The sequence below is a fragment of the Ranitomeya variabilis genome, chromosome 3 (genome assembly GCF_051348905.1).
Source record: "Ranitomeya variabilis isolate aRanVar5 chromosome 3, aRanVar5.hap1, whole genome shotgun sequence".
In the NCBI taxonomy this organism is placed as follows: domain Eukaryota; kingdom Metazoa; phylum Chordata; class Amphibia; order Anura; family Dendrobatidae; genus Ranitomeya; species Ranitomeya variabilis.
The window spans coordinates 758,723,912-758,748,804 of NC_135234.1; the positions used below are offsets into that span (position 1 = coordinate 758,723,912).

The following is a 24,893-nucleotide window of genomic DNA, read 5'->3' on the forward strand; positions in this document are numbered from 1 at the left end:
TAGAAATAATTTTGATGTTACCTCTGCACACAGTGATTGTCAAGGGGATGGTAACTCAATTAACAATATAAACATTTATTCTACTAAAAACTAAATGTGAATTTAAAACATTTTTATTTCACAAAATCTAATCTAATTTTTTTATTAATTTAAATAAAAATAAGTATTTTTTATTACATTTGCGAAATTGTCTTTTTTTAAATACAATTTTTGAAATTAAATAAAAATATAAAAAATGCCAAATTTAATATTAAAACTTATTTTTACGTAATTTCAAAAATTATATTTAAAAAAAATGTATTTTCAGAAATGTAATATCTCAAAATATATTTTTAAAAAATCTTAAAAAATGTAATAGAAAAATAGTAAATCATGGCTAAATGCCGTAATTCAACATTTTCTTTTTCAATAATTTTTTTAAAAACTTAACTTAAGAGGTTGTCCACCATTTTTTCATTGATGACTTATCCTTAAGATTATAGAATCTTCATTAAAGCTCACCCAGTTGCTCTATGCTAATCTATATTTTTAAGATGTCCGACACTCGGCACCCTCGCCGAACAGGTGTTCTCGGTGGTGGCGGCTGGAAATACTCACTTGCGGAGCTGCTCCATCTTCTGATAGTGACCGCAGCTGGATACTGCCCCTCCTATTGATTTTAATAGCAGGCGGATGTGTAGCACCCTGTTGCTGCCACTATCAGAAGACGGAGCAGCTCCTCAAGTTTTTCCGTCCGACACCCACTACCACCACTGAGAACAGCTGACTGGCGGTGGTGCCATGTATCCGACCCGACCGATCAAACATTGATGACATATCTTAATATTAAAAAGTAGTGGACAACCTCTATAAAATATGAAATTGTAAATTAGAAAAGCATTTAGTAATTATGGCTTCGTGTCGTCATAAACCATTTTATTTTTCCTTTTTTTTTTCAGTCCATGGTGTTACTACTTCATAGCCAGAGACAATACATCTTTGAATTCGACAAAAACAATCGTCTGTCTTCAGTCACCATGCCCAATGTGGCTCGACAAACATTGGAGACCGTCCGCTCCATTGGTTACTATCGGAATATTTACCGACCCCCAGAGGGCAATGCCTCCGTTATCCAGGACTTCTCAGAGGAAGGGCAAATGTTGCAAACTCTCTACATGGGCACTGGGAGACGGATGATCTACAAATATGGAAAACTATCAAAACTTGCTGAGATCTTGTATGACACCACCAAGATTGCATTCACATACGATGAAACAGCCGGTATGTTGAAGACCGTCAACTTGCAAAATGATGGTTTTACGTGCACCATCCGTTACCGGCAGATCGGACCATTAATTGACCGGCAGATATTCCGATTTACTGAGGAAGGAATGGTCAATGCTAGGTTTGACTACAACTACGACAACAGTTTTCGGGTCACCAGTATGCAGGCCGTCATTAACGAGACTCCACTGCCCATCGACTTGTACAGATACGATGACGTATCCGGTAAAACAGAGCAATTCGGCAAATTTGGGGTAATATATTATAATATCAACCAGATCATCACCACGGCAGTCATGACCCATACTAAGCAGTTTGACACGTATGGACGTGTACGGGAACTTCAGTATGAAATCTTCAGGTCCATGATGTTTTGGATGATGTTGCAATATGACAACATGGGTCGTGTGGTGAAGAAAGAGCTCAAGGTCGGACCCTACGCAAACTCCACTAGGTACACCTATGAATATGACAACGACGGACAGTTACAGACAGTATTTGTCAATGACAAACAACAATGGAGATACAATTATGACCTAAATGGTAACTTGCATCTGTTGAATCCGGGAAACAGCATCCGCCTCATGCCTCTAAGATACGATTTGAGGGATCGGATCACCAGACTTGGAGATGTTCAGTATCGGATGGATGAAGACGGTTTCCTGAAACAAAGAGGGAATGATATATTCGAGTACAGCTCCGCCGGTCTTCTCGTGAAAACTTATAATAAACTCAGCGGTTGGATGGTGAAGTATCGATATGATGGTCTCGGAAGGAGAATTTCCCGGAAGACCAACAACGGTCAACATTTACAGTTCTTCTATGCCGATCTCGCCAACCCTACTAGGATCACACATTTCTACAACCATTCCAGTTCGGAGATAGCGTCTTTATATTATGACCTACAAGGCCATCTCTTTGCCATGGAACTAAGCAGTGGAGATGAGTTTTACATTGCTTGTGACAACATCGGTACTCCCATGGCAGTCTTTACCGGTTCTGGACTTATGATCAAACAAATCCTTTACACCGCCTATGGAGAAATCTATATGGACTCAAATCCTAACTTTCAGATTGTTATTGGCTATCATGGTGGCCTGTTTGATCCTCTCACTAAGCTCATCCACATGGGTCGTCGAGACTACGACGTATTAGCCGGTCGATGGACAAGTCCTGACCATGATATATGGAAGCAGCTTAGCACCACCCACATTATGCCGTTCAACTTGTACATGTTTAAAAACAACAACCCCGTGAGCAGATCTCAGGATACAAAATGCTACATGACCGGTAAGTCCAATGGAACAGCTTGATCCATTTACGATTTCTTCTTTTTATGGTTAACGGTGGGTTTAGGTTTAACTCCAAAAGGTACATTTATGACCTATGTGTGTGGTGGTGCACCAGTGTCCCATCAGCTAGTGACATAAACCAAGATCTCAAGAACTTTAATTCTTTCTTTTGAATTTTTTTTAAAAAGTTGATGGGCTTGACCCCATGCTTGAATCTGCACCTTCTTGCATATTTTTCGATGAAGGACATCATTATACAGTATATACAAGTTGTAGTCCATGACCTAGAACACAGATTTTGGCAATTTTTGTAGCACATTCCTGGTCATTTCCTATTGAAATAATGGATATCATTCAGGTTGACGTTTCATCCAATTGAATTTGGTAAGAATCTAACCGATCAAAGAAGACCTGTTACATTTTAAGAAATTTTGGTCTCCAGAAGTTCTCTTCTTTAGGGTCACGTATCCACCAATTTTCATTCTGAACACCCAGAAAAAATGGTTTCTCTGGGGTATTTTTTTTAAGCACTGTTACTCTTATTCCAAAAAGGTGCCTGAAACTGGTCACAGTTTTACTTTTCTTTACAATCAATTTTGCAGGAAATTTCTACAAAATTTGCAGTATTCAATTTTTAAAGATTTTGGCCAATCCAAATAGGTAGAAGCTATTTTTCAATCATGCCGGGAATTGTTTAATTGTGCCTTGGTCTTAAATTCCCACCGTAGGGTATGTGTGCATGTTCTGGACTTGTAGATGAAAAATCTGCTGCAAATCCTAATGCTTTTGCAAGTTTTTACGGTGTACATTTTGTGGTAAAAATGACCACAGAATGTGATTCTACTCATTGATCCGATTATGGCGATACCAAAGTTTATCATTTTTTTTTCTTATCAGAAGTTTGAAAAAAAATTACCTTTTAGGGGTTCTGTTGCCATTTTTTCGAAACCCTTAATGTTTTTATTTTTTAGGTGATGGAGCTGTGTGATGTCTTATTTTTAGATTGGCAAGACATCGTTTTTATTGATGCCTTGTTTGGATAGATGTGATGTTTTGATCGCTTGTTACAGAATTTTTTGTGGAATTGCAGCAACCAAAATTTTGGCATTCTTGAATTTTTTCCGTTTACGGAGTTTAATGATCAAGTTAATTATTTTCATATTTTGATAGATCGGACTAAATATGTTAATTTTTTTATACTTTTTTTATTAGCTTTATTTTTAATAAAGGAGTGACTTGAATTTTTTTTTATATATTTTTTAAACTTTTTTTTTTTTTTTAATTTTTCAGTTAAGTCATCTGTTTGCTTGTGCTATGTACAGCGATGCCACCGCATTGCTCTATATAGTAAAAATCACGGACTCATTTGAATCTTGGTCACAGGCAGTGTTTCCAGGGTGCGCCATAATGACAGGCACGGAGGTCTTCACCAGACCCCAGCTGTGACAGCAACCCATCGAGGAGCCACTATTACGTCACGGGCGCGCCGATGAGTGCTCCCATACCGGCGCGTTGTTATTGCTGCTTTCAGAGCTTGACAGTGGCATTTAACAGGTTAACAATCGAGGCTGACACTTCGTGCCGCCCACGATTGTTAGGGGCAGCTCCTGGTTGTAACACAGCCATCACCTGCCGTGTATGTGGTGAGCCCGCTCCATACTCCCGCTTACGACTTGCAAAGGGGTTAAAGGGGATCTGTCAGCAGGTTTTTCCTATGGAAGAGCAGCATGATGTAGGGGCAGAGTTCCTGATCCCAGTGATGTGTCACTTACTTGGCTTTTTGCTGTAGGTTTGAAAGGATCTCTGTTTTTCTCTGCTGTAGATGTAGCAGACCACTGATTGGCAGCTTCCTGTGTACACTGTACATCGTCAGCCAATCAGTGGTGGGGGAGGGGTTATACAGAATAGCAGGACTGCTGCACACATGATATCTAGTCCAGCTTTGATAATATGCTGATGAAACACTGATTGTATTGAAACTACAGCATCTGCTGACCAAGTGACAACACTGGAATCGGGCTTTATGCCCCTACGTCTTCCTGCTCTTGGATTACGTAAAAACACCTGTTGACAAATTCCCTTTAAAATCAGATTTGCCATAGGTAAATCTTTTGGTTTCAGATTTTGAGTAATACGGGGACTTTACTCTTGAATGTCAGGCATTTTTTAACCCTTCCTTTGCCTTACAGCCCAGATGCTTTGATCTTTATAAAGGACGATATATACGACATTATTAATTAGTAACGTCCTACAATTTTCAGGCTGGCAGTTAATTAAATGTTGGCATTTGAACATGACCTCGGCCTTTTTAAGTTTCATTTTTTCAAGGTCGTTAATAAATGGCGGCACGTGACGTGATTGATTATTATACTGGAAGTCTGTGCCCCAGAAGGGGGTGAAGAAGAAAGTGTTCGGGAGGATGCGGCCCGTACGTGAGATTAACCATCCGTGTACGTTGCAGATGCCGCCGTTGTTGCTGCGGCTGCTGACGGTGCTCACATCTGCTTCATTACGACCTCATTGCGATGTCATGAAAAACTCCATGAATTACTGAGTAATTGTAGCTTGTGCACTTAAAGGACTCGTCCTCATTTCTAGAACGTGCCAGGGGTTAAATCTTGCGTAACGCGTTGAGAAACTTTGCGAATGTTTTATATTATTTATCTTGGACTGATTTTCCGCTATTTTCGTCTTCTCCATTCGAGAACGGTCGGTGACTACCAGGTGTGAAGCCATAGGTCCACGTCATGTGACCTAAGGAGTGCAACAATGTAACAATTGACAAATGCCACAAGATCTGGCTACAAATGGAAGATTCTTACTTAAAGGGGTTGTCAAACAAAGGATTGGTCCTGTATACCGTGTGAATGGAGCGGCGGGTGGTTGCTTCCTTTATTGTTCTTGTGCAACTACATCTCCACTGAATCGTGGATCTCTTCTGGTCGGTGAGGGTCCTAATGGTGGGACCCATAGTCTTCAGATTATTAATTGTGAGCAACCCTTTTAAGTGACCCATACAGTAGCTGTCAGCCGAGCAACTACTACGACCTAACACACTCCCTATACACATGCACCCTTGGTTTGGCGGAGCGTCCATGTGTTCTCAATGAGCTGCTGTCCTCCTGTCCTTGGTGGCGGTATCTCTTCCTTGAGAACATAGTTTGGACATGTTAGAATTCAGGTTTCTTTAAGGAACTCACCCGAATTTCCTTCTCTATTCTTTACACCAGATGTCAACAGTTGGTTGCTCACCTTCGGCTTTCAGCTGCACAACGTGATCCCCGGTTACCCCCGGCCGGACATTGATGCCATGGAGCCATCTTACGAATTGGTCAGCACTCAGATGAAGACCCAAGAATGGGACAACAGCAAGGTAATGGGTTCCACCAGAGTAAAGACACTTCTATAACTGTTTTTTATCTATCTGCTGTAGGTCAACGTTTCGCTACTTATCTTAGGGCCTTCTGCGGCTCATAAATGGTAGGAAGGCTTACTCAGCATTGTGTTCATTTGAAATGCTTCTAATAGGTTCTCCCCCGCTTATATTTACTTCTGGGACCCTCGTATCATAAGAACAAGGAGCTCTGATCCCCTATTTTTCTCTCCCATTGACTTTTCCATTTATTCTCTGCCGGCTCGCATTGGCACCCATTCTGCCAGAAGCACTGGAACTCCTGCCCATCAGTCATCTATGATGCATCCTGTGGCAGGTGGCACCTCACTGCGTTCCCCTGCTTGTTCAGTGTCTGTGATTTTAGCAGGCAGGAAAGGGTTCCTGCAGCTCTAGTCCTGTGGCCGCTGGATCAGGGCCCAGTGAATTGATTGGCACCCTCTCTAATTGTAGGAGTTGTAGCATTTACTACACCAGGGTAACTTGTAACAAACCCTCAACTGAACCAGGTCTGAATATATATATAATAAACATGTCATTTTTAGGTCCAAATTTTTTATAGTGATACAAAGTTCCAAATCACCTGCTCAAAAATAGTGCAAAATGGCAATATTTATTTTTCCAGCCACCACTAGAGGGAGCTCACTGCCTACTAGTTCAATGTGTATACATTTAGGTCCTAAGCTCCCCCTAGTGGTGGCTCCAGGAAGTCAGAAAGTTATCATTTAGCAATATGTCTAGGTAGTGGATACGTTTTTGTTGATTTTTTATTTTTTTTTTGTCTTTTTTTCTTTTTACACGACTGTATGACTTGTCATTTCTTTTTTAATTTTCACTTATTTCCATTATTTATTTGCTTGCTATGAAACAATGTAACCATGAAATAGTGCCGGTCAGATTCCTCGAGCAAAAATGAGTATTGGGACCAGACTGTCCCAAAGGAACATCCAGGAAGTCAAATTTTACAACGTTTTAGTGAAAGGTCACAAACTTTCTAAAAACAAGATGTGCAAAGCTGAGAAGGCAGTGCCCCCTCCCCCGCATCTCCCCCCTGCCCCTATGGTCTCCGAGGTCCACAGTTAAAACACTTTCTCTGTGAGATTTCACACCACGCTCCTGTATCCACACATAATGGATTTTACACTTTCAAGTGGTTTCGGCTAAATGACTTTTTAATTTGTGATGCAATCAATTATGGATGTCCAAAGGCGTCCATTAGTCAGAGAGCGCGGCCGCGGGAACAATCCAGCCTGTGTGCGCTATTCAGCACCGCGGTCGGCCTCACCGGCCTTTTATAATGCTAAAATTGGGGCGATGGCAGGGGGGCAGTTAAAAATGAATATTAATAGTTTAGGCTCGGCTTGTTCCCAAGGGTCCGTTTTTAAAGGGAAAGTAACACCAGTGTCAGTTCCCATAAGGTTAGGGAAGCCATGCAGTGCCGCAAACTGAAGGGGGGAGGGGTAGAGGTGGTCCCGTACAGTTTCCTCCTGAAGATCCAGTTTGTCCGAGGTTGACACCGGCGTCCTGTCACATTGCCAGGTTTAGGATCTGTCATGTAGTAAAACTGTGGGTTACACATATAAGGCTGCGCTCCCCGAAAATAGGAAACGCCAAGTCAAGAAGGCAAAATAGTTTTCCCCTATTGAAACCAAAACCACTTTGGGGGTGAAGAGTCCTGTGGTTGGCACAAATATGGGGGCTCAGTGGCTGCCACTATCTTAGGGGCTCTGGGGTTGCTGCTGTTTTAGGGACTTATCTCTATTTTAGGGGCTCTACAACTGCCACTATTTTAGGGGCTCTGAATGGGGCTGTTGCTGTTTTAGGGGCTCTGGGGCTGTGTCTATTTTAGTGGCTCTGGGTGGGGCTGCTGCTGTTGTTTTAGGGGCTCTACGACTGCCACTATTAGGGGCTCTGGATGGGGCTACTGCTGTCTTAGAGGCTCTGGGGCTGTCTCTATTTTAAGGGCTCTGGGTGGGGGCTGTCTGCTGTTTTATGGGCTCTATGACTGCCACTCTTTTAAGGGCTCTGAGTGGGGCTACTGCTGTCTTAGAGGCTCTGAGGCAGTCTCTATTTTAAGGGCTCTGGGTGGGGCTACTGCTGTCTTAGGGGCTCTGGGGCTGTCTCTATTTTAAGGGCTATGGGTGGGGTTACTGCTGTCTTATGGGCTCTGGGGCTATCTCAAGTTTAGGGGCTCTGGGTCGGTCTGCTTCTGCTTTAGTGGCTCTGGGGCTGTCTCGATTTTAGGGGCTCTGGGAGGGACTACTGCAGTCTTAGGGGCTCTGGGGCTGCCTCTATTTTTAGTGCTCTGGGTGGGGCTGCTGTTTTAGGTGCTCTACCACTGCCACTATTTTAGAGGCTCTGGGTGGGGCCGCTGCTGTTTTAGGGGCTCTGGGTATGGCTGCTGCTGTTTTAGGGGCTCTGGGGCTGTCTCTATTTTAAGGGCTATGGGTGGGGTTACTGCTGTCTTATGGGCTCTGGGGCTATCTCAAGTTTAGGGGCTCTGGGTCGGTCTGCTTCTGCTTTAGTGGCTCTGGGGCTGTCTCGATTTTAGTGGCTCTGGGAGGGACTACTGCAGTCTTAGGGGCTCTGGGGCTGCCTCTATTTTTAGTGCTCTGGGTGGGGCTGCTGCTTTAGGTGCTCTACAACTGCCACTATTTTAGGGGCTCTGGGTGGGGTTGCTGCTGTTTTAGGTGCTCTACCACTGCCACTATTTTAGAGGCTCTGGGTGGGGCCGCTGCTGTTTTAGGGGCTCTGGGTATGGCTGCTGCTGTTTTAGGGGCTCTGGGTGGGGCTACTGCTGTTTTAGAGGCTCTAGGGCTGTTTCTTTTTTAGGGGCTCTACGACTGCCACTATTTTAGGGACTCTGGGTGGGGTTGCTGCTGTTTTAGGTGCTCTACCACTGCCACTATTTTAGAGGCTCTGGGTGGGGCCGCTGCTGTTTTAGGGGCTCTGGGTATGGCTGCTGCTGTTTTAGGGGCTCTGGGGCTGTCTCTATTTTAAGGGCTATGGGTGGGGTTACTGCTGTCTTATGGGCTCTGGGGCTATCTCAAGTTTGGGGGCTCTGGGTCGGTCTGCTTCTGCTTTAGTGGCTCTGGGGCTGTCTCGATTTTAGGGGCTCTGGGAGGGACTACTGCAGTCTTAGGGGCTCTGGGGCTGCCTCTATTTTTAGTGCTCTGGGTGGGGCTGCTGTTTTAGGTGCTCTACCACTGCCACTATTTTAGAGGCTCTGGGTGGGGCCGCTGCTGTTTTAGGGGCTCTGGGTATGGCTGCTGCTGTTTTAGGGGCTCTGGGGCTGTCTCTATTTTAAGGGCTATGGGTGGGGTTACTGCTGTCTTATGGGCTCTGGGGCTATCTCAATTTTAGGGGCTCTGGGTCGGTCTGCTTCTGCTTTAGTGGCTCTGGGGCTGTCTCGATTTTAGGGGCTCTGGGAGGGACTACTGCAGTCTTAGGGGCTCTGGGGCTGCCTCTATTTTTAGTGCTCTGGGTGGGGCTGCTGCTTTAGGTGCTCTACAACTGCCACTATTTTAGGGGCTCTGGGTGGGGTTGCTGCTGTTTTAGGTGCTCTACCACTGCCACTATTTTAGAGGCTCTGGGTGGGGCCGCTGCTGTTTTAGGGGCTCTGGGTATGGCTGCTGCTGTTTTAGGGGCTCTGGGTGGGGCTACTGCTGTTTTAGAGGCTCTAGGGCTGTTTCTTTTTTAGGGGCTCTACGACTGCCACTATTTTAGGGACTCTGGGTGGGGCCGCTGCTGTTTTAGGGGCTCTGGGTATGGCTGCTGCTGTTTTAGGGGCTCTGGGTGGGGCTACTGCTGTTTTAGAGGCTCTAGGGCTGTTTCTTTTTTAGGGGCTCTACGACTGCCACTATTTTAGGGACTCTGGGTGGGGCTGCTGCTGTTTTAGGGGCTCTGGGGATCTGGGTGAGGCTGCTGATGCTGATTTGGAGGCTCTGGGGCTGTCTACTGTAAGGGCTCTACGACTCACTATTTTAGGGACTCTGGGTTGGGCTGATGCTGTTTTAGGGGTTCTGGGGCTTGCACTATTTTATGGGCTCAGCGACTGCCACTACTTTAGGAGCTCTGCAGCTGACTCTGTTTTAGCATCTCTACGACTGCCACTATTTTAAGGGGCTGTGGGTGATGCTACCACTATTTTAGGGGCTCTGCAGCTTCACTATTTTAGGGTTTCTGGGTGGGGCTGCTGCTGTTTTAAGAGCTCTAGTGCTTCCACTATTTTAGGGCTCCGCAGCTTCACTATTTTAGGATCACTGGGTGGAAATGCTACTGTTTTGGGGACTCGGCAGCTTTTAAGCGCCCAGGTTATTTATGAAAGGTTTGGAGATGTGACTGAACATTTTGCCCAAAATATCAGGCTGATCAATCTCTGAAGCAGTAGCGTGACATAACCCTGACTATAGGGGGCGAGAAGCCGTGGCCTTTAAATCGCTGTCTGTTTTGTTTCCTAAGTGTCATGTTTGCGAGGGTGTAGAATGGGGGGATGTATCATGTGACCCCTTCTTTGCCCCACTCAATGGCTGAGAGATCGTAAAGAAGAGATTATTATTTCGCTTTCCGATCTGCTGATTTGCGGTTGGAACCTCGTGTAATTAGGATAAAAAAATATATATACAGGTCAATGATGATGGACCATAAAACAAAATAATTCTAATAATTCTGGTCATTTGCAGAAGCCGCACTGTGGCGAGAACTCCACACACGTTGGACCTTTCTAAGCAGGAAAGCTTTCATCCGTCATTTCCAGCCGCTCTTCAATAACCTGACACTCCGCTTGATGTTTTTGTAACTAGAAAGACTTCAGATCAATCATCCTAAAGTTCTAGTTGTAGTAGACAAGAAACAGAAATTCTGGAGGAAATGGGAAGACCCTCAAGAGACAGACCACCCACGGGGAAGTCAGGGGTGTTCAAATCCTTGTTACTTTGTTAACCTGTTACTTAAAGGGACGATAAACACTTTTCTTTTCTCCCCTTTTGTCTTCCAATGTAAGGATGAGCAAGGAAGTCCTTCAAAATCCCAAATTACTAAATTAGAGGGTCTTGGTAATGTAGATACAGCAGTGGGGGTGGGGGGCTTCTGCTTTAGCCGGATGCCCAACAGAAAAAAAAAGGTCAGAAACAGAAGTTGTGATACTTAATTTTAGCGATGACCATCTTCTCCTATTCCTCTAGTATTAAAAAAATAAAATAAAACCTGAAAAATAGTAATTTTTTTTTTTTACCGTGTCTTGCAGTCAATCTTGGGCGTCCAATGTGAGGTTCAGAAGCAGCTGCGAGCCTTCGTCACCCTGGAAAGATTCGCCCCCGTCTACAGCTCCCCCATCGCCGGCTGTCGCTTGGAAAAAGGCAGCAAGAAATTCGCCACCATCGGCTCCATCTTTGGGAAAGGGGTGAAGCTTGCGATGAAAGATGGCCGCGTCACCACCGACATCATCAGCGTTGCCAACGAGGACGGGAGGCGCGTTGCCGCCATTTTGAACAACGCTCAGTATTTGGAGAACTTGCACTTCACCATTGATGGTGTTGACACTCATTATTTTACCAAGCAAGGACCTCCGGAAAGCGACCTGTCCATTTTAGGGCTCAGCGGTGGCAGGAGAACCTTGGAGAACGGGGTCAACGTCACTGTATCTCAGATAAACACTGTTCTGGGGACAAGGACTAGACGATACACAGATATCCAGCTACAATATGGCACCTTGTGCCTCAACACTCGTTACGGGACCACCCTGGACGAGGAGAAGGTTCGCGTCCTGGATCTGGCCAGACAAAAGGCAGTGTCTCAGGCATGGCTCAAAGAGCAGCAGAGACTTCGAGACGGCGAGGAGGGTCTCCGAGCATGGACAGAAGGAGAAAAACAGCAATTACTGAGCACAGGACGGGTTCAGGGCTACGACGGTTATTACGTCATTTCCGTGGAGCAATATCCGGAACTTTCAGACAGCGCCAACAACATCCACTTCATGAGACAGAGCGAGATGGGCAGAAGGTGACATAGACGGTCATCGTGTTGACTTCTTGCCAAAGACAGCTACTGTGGTGGTGGCCGCATTCCCGAACTGTGTTGTAATCAAGCTTTTTTTTTTTTTTTCGTAATAAAATAATTTTAAAAAATCCTAAAAAAAATGAAATAAAAGCTAAAAACAACAACAAGAAAAATCGGACCTAGAAAGGAAAAGTAAAAAACAAATGTCCTTGCGGTTGAACTTGGAACGTTGCAACTTTTTTAAATTTTTATTTTTTAACTAATAATGTTGGCCTTCACACCAGTTGGAAATTCAATGGAAGGTGTTTCAGCGTGATCAGAGTTTTTTTTGTTTTTTTTTTACCCTTGTGAGGATTTCAAGATGTTACGTTGGGATAAAAAATAAAGAACGGATGTCTGGGCAGAAAGTTTTGTTTCACTCCGGAGCAGGGATCGATGTGGCTTTTTTTTTTTTTTTTTTTTCTTTCGATGAAGAAGCGTTGGACAAAAAAAAAAAATATCTATTCAGCTCTAACTTTTTGAGAACTGAAGATTTTGCCTTGATTTTAACCAAAACTGTTCAGATCATTTACCTTGTGTCATGATGCAGTATGCGGGAGAATGGATTCATGGATTCTCTGTCCCCAATGTGTTGCTTGTGTTACATTTTTCGAATACAGTTGATAGTATTTTCCCTTAAACAGGTTTGGGTGAGACTCTGGACGGTTCGGCTTTTTTTTATTTATTTATTTTTTTTATTTTTATTTTTTTTTTGGGTGGGGACGATTGGACTTGACAACATCTAAAAAAAAAAAAATAATAATAAAAAAAAATTGTGCCTCTAGAGGACAGCAGGACTTCTCTCCACGTTCACTCGGAGCCGCAAAATGTTTTTTTTTTGTTTTTTTTTTGGTGGGGAGCTCCCGATGTAGATTCTATGATTCTACAACATGACCAATGGTTTTATTAGAATTTTATTGTTTTGACATTCGTTATGTTGAAGGGTGGCAGTCATTTAAAAAAAAAAAAAAAAAATATTTAGGAATCAGGGAGCTCCCCCCCAAGTCACTGGTTTCGAGCGTCGGAAAAAATGGCTGCCAGCACTTATCTATTGGAAGTCGTCCTTCTTATCGGAGCGTCATCTCATCCATCAGTCACTGAATGTGTTCTGTACATCTCATCTCGGACCCATCCAGACTGTTCTTTCCTGCTGTTCAGCTACAACCGTCATGGACCTTGGCCAAGCAAACATGCAATTCTATTGGCGGGGCGTGATTATTTTTTAATTTATATATTTTTTTTATTATTTTTTTTCTATTTAACTGACAGCTGTTACGTTGGGAATGGATGCGTCGAGGTCACGGGACGATTCAGACTCCTTTGTAACTGAGCAGCGCAGGTGATAACATGTCTCCTCCTCCGTCATCAGCGCCCGCCGATATACCCTCCGTAATCGGTGCCATATCAAGTCGGATGGGAAGTGATAGCTGGTATCGATTGGTCGGGGGTTCTATTAGTGACCAGCTATTAGATGGTTAATGTTTTTGAAACTTTTGTTTAGGGGGGAGGGGGATTAAGATTTTTTTTTTTTTTGCAAAAAAACAAAAAATGGATTCAATCCTAAAAGGAGGTAAAAAAGAAAAAAAAATAGTCCCTGTAGACAATGTGTTCCTTATATTCCCTTTTGCTGAAAAAAAAAATCCTTAAAGGAATAGTAAAAAAAAAAATAAAAAAAAAATGCTTTCTTCAAGAAACAGCGCCACAGCTGTTCACAGGTTGCATCTGGTATAGCAGCTCAGATTCAAACCTTTATTTACCATAGGAATGAATGAGGCCTGGCTGCATTACCGCACACGGCCTGAGGATAGGGTGGCACTGTTTTTGAAAGGAAGCAGATGTTTTTCCAATCCTGGACAATCCCTTTAAATATTCCTTAGGAAACAGACCCTAAAACGCAATTCTTATGGTTTAGATTATATAGGGAAGTTTTACAGCCGTAAATAGTGTTGGTCTCTGTTCACCCCTGCCTTGTGGATTTTGTTATGGTGCCCACCAGCCACCGATGATGGTAGTTTGGGGGTTTGCCCGCTATGGCGTCCATCGTTTTGCCCTTCTTACAGAGACTTTCCCTTCCCCAATGACATGTTGCAGTAGTCACTCATCCTACTGATTTAATTAAAGGGCAACTCCACTTCCATACATGTTCTCCTCCATTGAGCAAGAGACAAAGCTCCTCCCATGCTTAAAGGGGTTGTACCAAGATCACATGTTATGAACTACCACTGGACAGGTGGTAACTGACCAATCGCTTGGGACTTGCACTGATCATGGGTTAAGAGTCCTCCCCTTTAAGTCAACATATCAAAATACATTTACAACATTTATTTTATTTTTTTACTTTTTTGGGCATTTCCTTTTGTAACTTTTATCATTTTTGGAATTGCTGTTTAAATGTTTGTTTTTTCCTCTGCTTAACTGCATGTAATTAGGGCTAAAAATAGTTGGCTTTTATTAAAACATTGTTGCCCCATTTTGCTTTTATAAGCTCTTTCTGTCCCAACCATTGAACTTTGACTTGGTCTGTGGTCATAAATCAGCCGAGAGGAGGTCAGAAGAGATAGATGCAAGTTACAGACTCCCTATCTGAGTGTCACTACAATACGGAGGCTATAGAAGGCAAACGGTGCAACATTTTTAATGAATCATGATTGCAAAAATTATTTTTAGCCCAAATTAGTTGCATTTAAGTAAAAAAAATAAAAAAAAAAATCCCACAAGTGGGAAACCCCTTTACGGAACTGGTCTTCAGCACTGCAGTAGTAAAAAGAGCAGGTGGTGGATTATAAGGGTGCTCGCTATTCCTATGACCCCCAGGGTTCGCTTGCCCCCCATCAGGTTTTACTTTACAGTATTTGTACTATTTCTATTTCCCCTAATGCTAAAACTTCATCCTGTGGTCAATAATCAATGGTGGAAAAAAAGCCTTCACGGCCTGGAATCGGTCACTGCCCTCCCTTTACTTCTAGAATTACTGAATTAAAGCCATGGGGTTTCTTCAAGGCCAGGAGCAGCGAGTGCAGCGCTTGCCCTCTGATTTATGGAGGTTGATGGCAGATAAGGAGCGTTTGATGTGGCCACCGAATTAGCAGCTGGATTCAGTTACAAACGAGTCTGAGCTTCCTGGAAAACATCTCCATGGGATGGTGACTGTGTAGATAGAAGTGTTTACCGGTTATCCCTTTACTGGTTATTCTGTGTCTTGTATAAAAGAGGAAAAAAAAAGAAAAACAGAAACTTAGAGATGTTATTTTGTAACAAAAAAGTGAAAAAATACAATAAAAATATTATAGTGATGAGAGAATAAAAGTAATTTAATAAAGAGACAGAATCTTCTTTTAATTCATTTTTTGCAAGTTTTGGTCATGTGTACATACATTACTGATCCTGAGTTAGATCAGTAATCTACAGATGGATCTGGATAAGTTGAAAACTTGGGCCGAGAGGCGGTAGATGCGGTTTAATAATGATAAATGTATGGTTATACACATGGGAAGAAGGAATCAATATCACCATTACACACTGAACGGGAAACCACTGGGTAAATCTGACAGGGAGAAGGACTTGGGGATCCTAGTTAATGATAAACTTACCTGGAGCAGCCAGTGCCAGGCAGCGGCTACCAAGGCAAACAGGATCAAGGGGTGCATTAAAAGAGGTCTGGATACACATGATGAGAGCATTATACTGCCTCTGTACAAATCCCTAGTTAGACCGCACATGGAGTACTGTGTCCAGTTTTGGGCACTGGTGCTCAGGAAGGATATAATGGAACTAGAGGGATAACAAAGGAGGGCAACAAAATTAATGAAGGGGATGGGGGAACTACAATACCCAGAGAGATTAGCAAAATTAGGATTATTTTGTCTAGAAAAAAGACGACTGAGGGGCGATCTAATAACCATGTATAAGTATATAAGGGAGCAATACAAATATCTCTCCGAGGATCTGTTCATACCAAGGAAGGTGATGGTCACAAGGGGGCATTCTCTGCTTCTGGAGAAGGTTTTTCCACCAACATAGAAGAGGATTCTTTACTGTTAGAGCAGTGAGAATCTGGAATTGCTTGCCTGAGGAGGTGGTGATGGTGAACTCAGTCAAGGGGTTCGAGAGGCCTGGATGTCTTCCTTGAGCGTAACAATATTGTATCTTACAGTTATTAGGTTCTGTAGAAGGACGTAGATCTGGGGATTTATTCTGACGGAATATAGGCTGAACTGGATGGACAAATGTATTTTCTCGGCCTTACTAACTATGTTACTAGATCCTGTATTATACTCCAGAGCTGCACTCACTATTCTGCTGGTGCAGTCACTGTGTACATACAGTACAGACTAAAAGTTTGGACACACCTTCTTCTTCCTTTAAAGATTTTTTTTGTATTTTCATGACTATGAAAATTGTACATTCACACTGAAGGCATCAAAACTATGAATTAACGCATGTGGAATTATATACTTAACAAAAAAGTATGAAACAGCTGAAATTATGTCTTATATTCTAGGTTCTTCAAAGTAGCCACCTTTTGCTTTGATGACTGCTTTGCACACTCTTGGCATTCTCTTGATGAACTTCAAGAGGTAGTCACCGGGAATGGTTTTCACTTCACAGGTGTGCCCTGTCAGGTTTAATAAGTGGGATTTCTTGCCTTATTAATGGGGTTGGGACCATCAGTTGTGTTGAGCAGAAGTCTGGTGGATACACAGCTGATAGTCCTTCTGAATAGACTGTTAGAATTTGTATTATGGCAAGAAAAAAGAAGCTAAGTAAAAAAAAACGAGTGGCCATCATTACTTTAAGAAATGAAGGTCAGTCAGTCCAAAAAGTTGGGAAAACTTTGATAGTGTCCCCAAGTGCAGTGGCAAAAACCATCAAGCACTACAAAGAAACTGGCTCACATGAGGATCGCCCCAGGAAAGGAAGACCAAGAGTCACCTCTGCTTCTGAGGATAAGTTTATCCAAGTCACCAACCTCAGAAATCGCAGGTTAGCAGCAGCTGAGATTAGAGACCAGGTCAATGCCACACAGAGTTCTAGCAGCAGACACATCTCTACAACAACTGTTAAGAGGAGACTTTGTGCAGCAGGCCTTCATGGTAAAATAGCTGCTAGTGAAAATCATATATAAATCCCCTTAAAACATTTAATTTTATTAATTTAAATATTTAAAAATACCACTTCCCAGTGAATACAGACAACATGTATAAATATATACGGAGATATTAATATAGGTGCACCTGTCCTAGTGGATAGCCCTATAATGGCCTACTGCCCCTGCCTGACAGTGGAGGTTGGCACCCTGATAGTAGTTTTGGCGCCCCCACTCCGCGACGGCTATCCCCTGCTGGCCCTTATAATGCCCTGCCTCTCTAATAGTCATCTATATGGGAACCACAATCTGTCAATAAATGAGTCCACAGCTCTACAGAGGCTTGAAAAGAACACCAATCTGATTTTCAAATCATCAGATAAAGGCGGGAATCTTGTGATTCTTGACCATCCGAAATATCTTAAGATGTGCGGCCTGCTCCTTAATGACCATCATACATATGAAACTCTACTAGGGGATCCCACAAAAGAATACTCCGAAGAACTTATGGCTCTGTTAGACAAGGCTTTGTCTAATAGGCTGATATCCAAAAATGAATTTTCCTTCCTTGCTCCCAGTTCGCCAACCTTACCAACTTTTTATGCCCTCCCGAAGGTGCACAAGGGCCTTGACCCGTTAAAAGGTCGCCCAATTGTGGCAGGGATCGACTCAATATCTCAAAATATAGGCATCTATATAGATCAGATCCTGAGGCCCTTTGTACTATCACTCCCCTCCTTTGTGAGGGATACGTTGCACCTCTTGGGCATGTTGGAGGATGTTGCTGTGGAACCACACATGATATTAGCCTCCATTGACGTGGAGGCGCTATATAGCAGCATCCCCCACGATATTGGCATGAGGGCAGTTGACCACTTTTTGAGAACGCGAGCCATTGAATGTGCTGAACATAATAACTTCGTTAAACAGCTCCTTCTTTTTACTCTTACCCGGAATTTCTTCATATTTAACGGGAAGTACTTCCACCAGCTCAGGGGTACAGCGATGGGGAGCCCCTGTGCCCCCACTTACGCTAACCTATTCCTGGGCTGGTGGGAGGAAACCTATATTTTTCCGGAGGAGGATCGGTGGTGGCAGCCCCATATCAGCCTCTGGGCCAGATACATCGACGATATTTTCGTGCTGTGGTCTGGCCCAGGGGCAGATTTTGAGAGGTTCGTGAGAGAGATCAATGTTAACAAGATCGGAATGAGATTTACTTTTGAATCCCAAGAACATACTATCGCTTTTCTGGATCTCACGATCTCAAAGAATTGTCATGGGGGCTTAAGTACCACCACCTATCGCAAACCGACTGCTACAAACAGTCTTCTGCAATGGCACAGCCACCACCCCACCCCCCTTAAGCGTGGTATACCGAAGGGGCAGTTTCTGCGTATCCGTAGGAACTGCTCTGAGGTAGACACGTTCAAACATCAAGCTGCGGAGTTACATCGAAGATTTAGGGAGAGAGGCTATCCCTCTGAGGTACTTACTAAATCATATAGGGAAGCATTGGGGAGTGATAGGTCATCTCTACTACGAACTCGGGAGAGACCGAGAGACACTCCTGACTTGGTCAGATTGGTAGGGACTTTTGACAATCAGTCTGACAAAATATATCAAATCATTAGGAGACATTGGGGTGTGCTCCAAGCTGATCCTAACCTCAAGGAATTTATTTCTTCGATGCCGAGCATAACATATAGAAGGGGGAGAACAATTGGGGACCGCCTGGTACACAGTCTGTACCAAAAACCACAGGTAGCAGGTACGTGGCTGGAGAGGAGACCTTTGGGCTTCTTCAGATGTGGGAGCTGTTCAAAATGCCAGTATGTCAAACAGACGAAACAATTTACTAGTGCGGCCAATGGCAGATGCTTTTACATCAGAGATTTTGGCAACTGCAAATCTACAGGGGTTATATATAAGATCACTTGCCCCTGTCCTCTTGACTATATTGGCAAGACCAAAAGAGAGTTAAGAACGAGATTTGGGGAGCATCTCGGGGATATCAGGCACAATAGGGACACCCCACTTGCCCGACATATGAATAGGGTACACGGGGGAGCCTTGGAAGGGATCACCCTGTGTATGATTGATCTGTTGAGACCTAAGACACGAGGAGGGAACTTTGATCAAGCCCTCCTCAAACGAGAAACGGAATGGATTTTTCGCATGCAATCTATGGCGCCGGGAGGATTGAATGAATCCCTTACTTATACGTGCTTTTTGTAATTGAACACATTTATATAAATATCTACACATTATTTTGCCTCTGTTGCATTATACATTGACCAGTTGGGCACCTGAATTTTGTAGTACCGTCATACCATGACTCTACATACTGTTTGTAGCGGTTGATTTTGACCAGCATTTGTTCATATCTAATCTCTCCTTATCGATTCTATTGCCCAGGTTCTGTGGTCACTGGTTTGAGCCATATATGGATCATCAGGGTTATAGTGGGACTTTTTCTTTATATTTCAGTAATATGTGCCTGACTTGCTGAATGCCGCTACTACGCCGATTTTCTAGTGTTTCATATTTATGCTACGCCGCCGCCGTCCTGATCTTCTAAATTAGACCATACGCATGCGTGGTCTAGCTAAACATACCAAACATGGCGGCGCCCGAGCGTGAGTTGTCCTCTATTGTTTAGCTCCTTTGCTATGGAGCGCTCTGGCGCCGCCCCTTGGACACTGTTACTATGGGCGTGTCTTTTGTTCGGCGGCTGTGTATCAATCATGGCGGCACCCACGCTATACCATGCGGCTCACATCTACTGGTGCCCTAGCATCTGGTGCGGTATGTTACTTTATTTGTAGTTGTACCATCTGTTTATTTATGCTGAGGGGTGGGAGCCCTTGGCTGGTATAGACAATGAGATTGCTGAATCCTGCTTTGTTTGTGGGTTTTACCACACCCGGTCTTTTCAGAGACTTGTGAGAGGAGGGGCTTTGGGTGCCCTGCTGATTAGTCAGTAGGAGTTGAACCTTACTATTTAAGCTCGCTCTCAGGGGATCTAAACAGGTCTGCTCCATCATTAGGGCACCTGCATCATTGACCATCGGTCCAGTATATCTGTGTTTTGCCCCCTGAGGAACCGTATGTCGGGGAAACGCGTCGGGGCGTTCTACTGACAGCTAAGTGTCTCCCTTAGGGAGAATATTCTCTTCACTGGCTGCCTGTGCTAGCACTTTAATGAATTTTTGGGTCTAGCATATTATGCATATGTATAAACACTGACTAATGGCTACCAACTACTACTAGTATCTGCATGTGATTCTATATGAAATGTTGTTATTACACTGTTGCCTCTAAAGGACATCAATTGTACACTATTTGTCCACCATATACACTTTATCCCATGTATGGGGGTGGCCAATTGAAATATAGTTGTTGCCAGGCAGTGTTGCTATACTAAGTTTTATATCCGGACTGAATCAGGTCACTTATATCTATTTTTACCTCCCTACTGGGGTCCCATTATTTATTTATATTAGTACATTTTTGTAAGGATGCATAAGGACAATTGTGTTCGCAAAAACAATTGTTGAGCTATTGTGTATATATGCTTTTGACACATTGTCCCAACTGGGACCACAAATAGGGAGCTGGTTAATCCTTATATAGTGTGCACCTGAGTATCTGCCTACTTGTCCTTCCTTCATTTCTTTTTATTGCTTATTGTTTTCTCCCCTTTTAGGTGGCAGGGCATTATAAGGGCCAGCAGGGGATAGCCGTCGCGGAGTGGGGGCGCCAAAACTACTATCAGGGTGCCAACCTCCACTGTCAGGCAGGGGCAGTAGGCCATTATAGGGCTATCCACTAGGACAGGTGCACCTATATTAATATCTCCGTATATATTTATACATGTTGTCTGTATTCACTGGGAAGTGGTATTTTTAAATATTTAAATTAATAAAATTAAATGTTTTAAGGGGATTTATATATGATTTTCACTTGATATTCCTCTTGGTTACAAATTCCTTTTTTCTATGTTTCTATAAAATAGCTGCTAGGAAACCACTGCTAAGGACAGGCAACAAGCATCTTCTCTTCGACTTGTTTGGGCTAAAGAACACAAGGAATGGACATCAGACCAGTGGAAATCTGTGCTTTGGACTGATGAGTCCAAATTTGAGATCTTTGGTTCCAACCACCGTGTCTTTGTGCGATGCAAAAAGGTGAACGGATGGACTCTACATGCCTGGTTCCCACCGTGAAGCATGGAGGAGGTGGTGTGATGGTGTGGGGGTGCTTTGCTGGTGACACTGTTGGGGATTTATTCAAAATTGAAGGCATACTGAACCAGCATGGCTACCACAGCATCTTGCAGCGGCATGCTATTCCATCCGGTTTGTGTTTAGTTGGACCATCATTTATTTTTCAGCAGGACAATGACCCCAAACACACCTCCAGGCTGTGTAAGGGCTATTTGTCCAAGAAGGAGCGTGATGGGGTGCTACGCCAGATGACCTGGCCTCCACAGTCACCAGACCTGAACCCAATCGAGATGGTTTGGGGTGAGCTGGACCGCAGAGTGAAGGCAAAAGGGCCAACAAGTGCTAAGCATCTCTGGGAACTCCTTCAAGATTGTTGGAAGACCATTCCCGGTGACTACCTCATGAAGCTCATCAAGAGAATGCCAAGAGTGTGCAAAGCAGTCATCAAAGCAAAAGGTGGCTACTTTGAAGAACCTAGAATATAAGACATATTTTCAGTTGTTTCACACTTTTTTGTTAAGTATATAATTCCACATGTGTTAATTCATAGTTTTGATGCCTTCAGTGTGAATGTACAATTTTCATAGTCATGAAAATACAGAACAATCTTTAAATGAGAAGGTGTGTCCAAACTTTTGGTTTGTACTGTACATTACTGATCCTGTTCTGATCCTGAGTTATACTCCAGAGCTGCACTCACTATTCTGCTGGTGTAGTCAGTGTGTACATACATTACATTACTGATCCTCAGTTACATCCTGTATTATACCCCAGAGCTGCACTCACTATTCTGCTGGTGCAGTCACTGTGTACATACATTACATTACTGATCCTGAGTTACCTCCTGTATTATACCCCAGAGCCGCACTCACTATTCTGCTGGTGCAGTCACTGTGTACGTACATTACATTACTGATCCTGAGTTACATCCTGTATTATACTCCAGAGCTGCACTCACTATTCTGCTGGTGCTGTCACTGTGTATATACATTACTAATTCTGTTACATGCTGATTTCTTGCTCTGTATTGGTTTAGATGCAGGGAGGATGTTGGGCTGACTTGTGCCTGATTGTTAGCAGCATAGCTACCGCTCAGCAAAGGGTGCGTTTGCCTCGGCTCCCTGCTCTGCCGCGCTTTGTTCTGTACAGGGCTGGTTTTAGGCAAAGTGGGGCCCTGGGCAAAAGTTTAAAATTTGCCCAATTGCTCATATATTTAACATCACACACAAGCATTTTGGTTGTATTTACATCAACTGAGTTCAGGCCGCTAAAAGAGAGTGATCTATAATATTGAAGTCGTTCGACGTTTGTTTCCCGGCCTCTTTCCACTGGCTGAGTAATAATGGTGGGGACAGAACGATCACGAATAGATCAACCTGACCCCATACAGTATCATCATGTTATCAGCAGCATATCTGCAGTTTTCACCGGGCGATGTGCTGCCGAGAACAATGATTTTTGTCCTGGCATAAACAAGCCACTTAATGAATAAGCAGCATTTTGCTTATTTAATATAATACACCCCATAGTCCTTCATATAGTATAATGCACCCCACAGTCCTCTATATAGTATAATGCACATGCCATAGTTCTCCATATAGTATAATACATCCCGTAAGTCCTCCATATAGTATAATACACTCCTTATAGTCATCCATATATTAAAATACACTCCTCATAGTCCTCCATATATTAAAATACACCCCTTAGTCCTCCATGTAGTATAATACACTTCTCAGTAGTGATGAGAGTGTACTCGTTGCTCGGGTGATCTCCGAGTATTTGTGTACGGAGATTTAGTTTTCATCGCCGCAGCTGAATGATTTACAGCTACTACCCAGCCTGAGTACGTGTGGGGGTTGCTTGGTTGCTAGGGAATCCACACATGTAATCAAGCTGGCTAGTAGCTGTAAATTATTCAGCTGCAGCGATGAAAACTAACACTGCGAACACTAACAAATACTCCCGAAAAACCCCCGAGCAACGATTACACTTCCTCATCACTACTCCTCAGTCCTCCATATAGTATTATACACTCCTCATAGTCCTCCATATATTAAAATATACCCATTAGTCCTCCTTATAGTATAATATACTCCTTAGTCCTCCATATAGTATAATACACTCCTCATAGTCCTCCAAATAGCGTAATACACTCCTCATAGGCCTCCATATAGCATAATACACTCCTCATAGGCCTCCATATAGCATAATACACTCCTCAAAGTCCTCCATATAGCATAATACTCCTCATAGTCCTCCATATAGCATAATACACTCCTCATAGTCCTCCATATTGTATAATACACTCCTCATAGTCCTCCATATAGTATAATGTAGTACAGTTCACTTCCCATAGTATAATGCACCCCATAGTTTTTATATAGTATAATGTATTCCCCATAATCCTCAATACAGTATAATGCAGGTCCCATATGGTATATATATTGTAATGCACTGCCCATAGTCAAATAGAGTATAATGCAGCCACCCCACAGAATATAATGTAGCCCCCACGGAGTATAATGCAGCCCCATAATAGAATATAATGTAGCCCCCTCCTAAGGAATAATGCAGCTCCCCATAGAAAGTAATGCAGCACTCCTCATATAGTATATTGCAGACCCCCCATAGAATATAATGCAGCCCCACTCCTATAGTATAATGCAACCCCCCCATAGAATGTAATGTAGTCCCCTCATAGAGTGTGGTGCAGCCCCCCTCACAGAATGAATTCAGCCCCACAGTCCAGTACTCACTGATATATTTAAAAAAAGCAAAAACACAATCCTCACCTCTTCCTCATTCCCTGCGGTGCTCCAGGCTCTGCTCCTATCTCAGCAGCTGCACTGCCCGGCACACTGCGGGTGCGCGATGAAGATGTCATCATGCACCCGCAGTGTCAGTGGCAGAGGGGAATGATGGGAGAGGGAGCGTCACATGACGACGCTCTCTCCTCCATCATTGCGTTCAAATGTATAGGCGTCTGTGATGCCGATACAGTTGACCGCGGTGCACAGGGGAAAGCAGCGGGTGGCACAGGCTGGTCTTCCTGACTCACGGGCCCCATATCGGCCATATCGGCAGTTAGCGGCACGCCACTGGCTAGGGACCCCTGGGGAAGCGGGGGGGCCTTAGGCAGCTGCCTGCCGCAACGCCATACCTGGTTCTGTACTCTGTAGGTCACTTTCACGCTGCAGCCTTCACAATGGCAGGTCCAGAGTGGAACGACGCCTTGTCGCCGCTCTGCAATGGCGTCACCACATTCATCTGCCCAGGACCTGCTTCTATCTGCTGCTGGACTCACTGGGGTTTGGTGAATACATGATGCTTATTTTTTCTTTTAAAATTGTTATGGTCATAGTGTGTGGAGGCAACTAACAGGGCCTTTATAAATAGTGGGGGCTACTAAGGAGACCCCATAAATCTTAAGTGGAGGCCATCATATAGAGTGTAGGTGCTAGTGAGGGGGCAATGATACTGATTGGAGGCTACTAAAGGTGTCATGATACAGAGTGGGTATTAGTCTTGGCGTCATCAAACAGTTTGTGGACTACTAAGGTGGGCAGTATACTGTGTGGGTCGTAATATCCAGT

General features: G+C 43.6%; 1 protein-coding gene across 8 annotated transcripts in view; it reads left to right on the top strand.

Moving 5' to 3' along the window:
- The window catches only part of TENM4 (teneurin transmembrane protein 4), a 1,485,534-nt gene extending 1,470,224 nt beyond the window's left edge, over positions 1–15,310 (top strand). For all 8 annotated transcript variants that reach the window (XM_077298663.1, XM_077298665.1, XM_077298666.1 and 5 more), the window contains 3 exons: positions 939–2,553; positions 5,786–5,928; positions 11,192–15,310. In XM_077298663.1, coding sequence (XP_077154778.1) covers positions 939–2,553; positions 5,786–5,928; positions 11,192–11,950 — 2,517 coding nt within the window. In that variant the 3' untranslated portion in view covers positions 11,951–15,310. The remainder of the gene's footprint in view (positions 1–938; positions 2,554–5,785; positions 5,929–11,191) is intronic.
- The last annotated feature ends 9,583 nt before the right edge of the window (positions 15,311–24,893 follow it).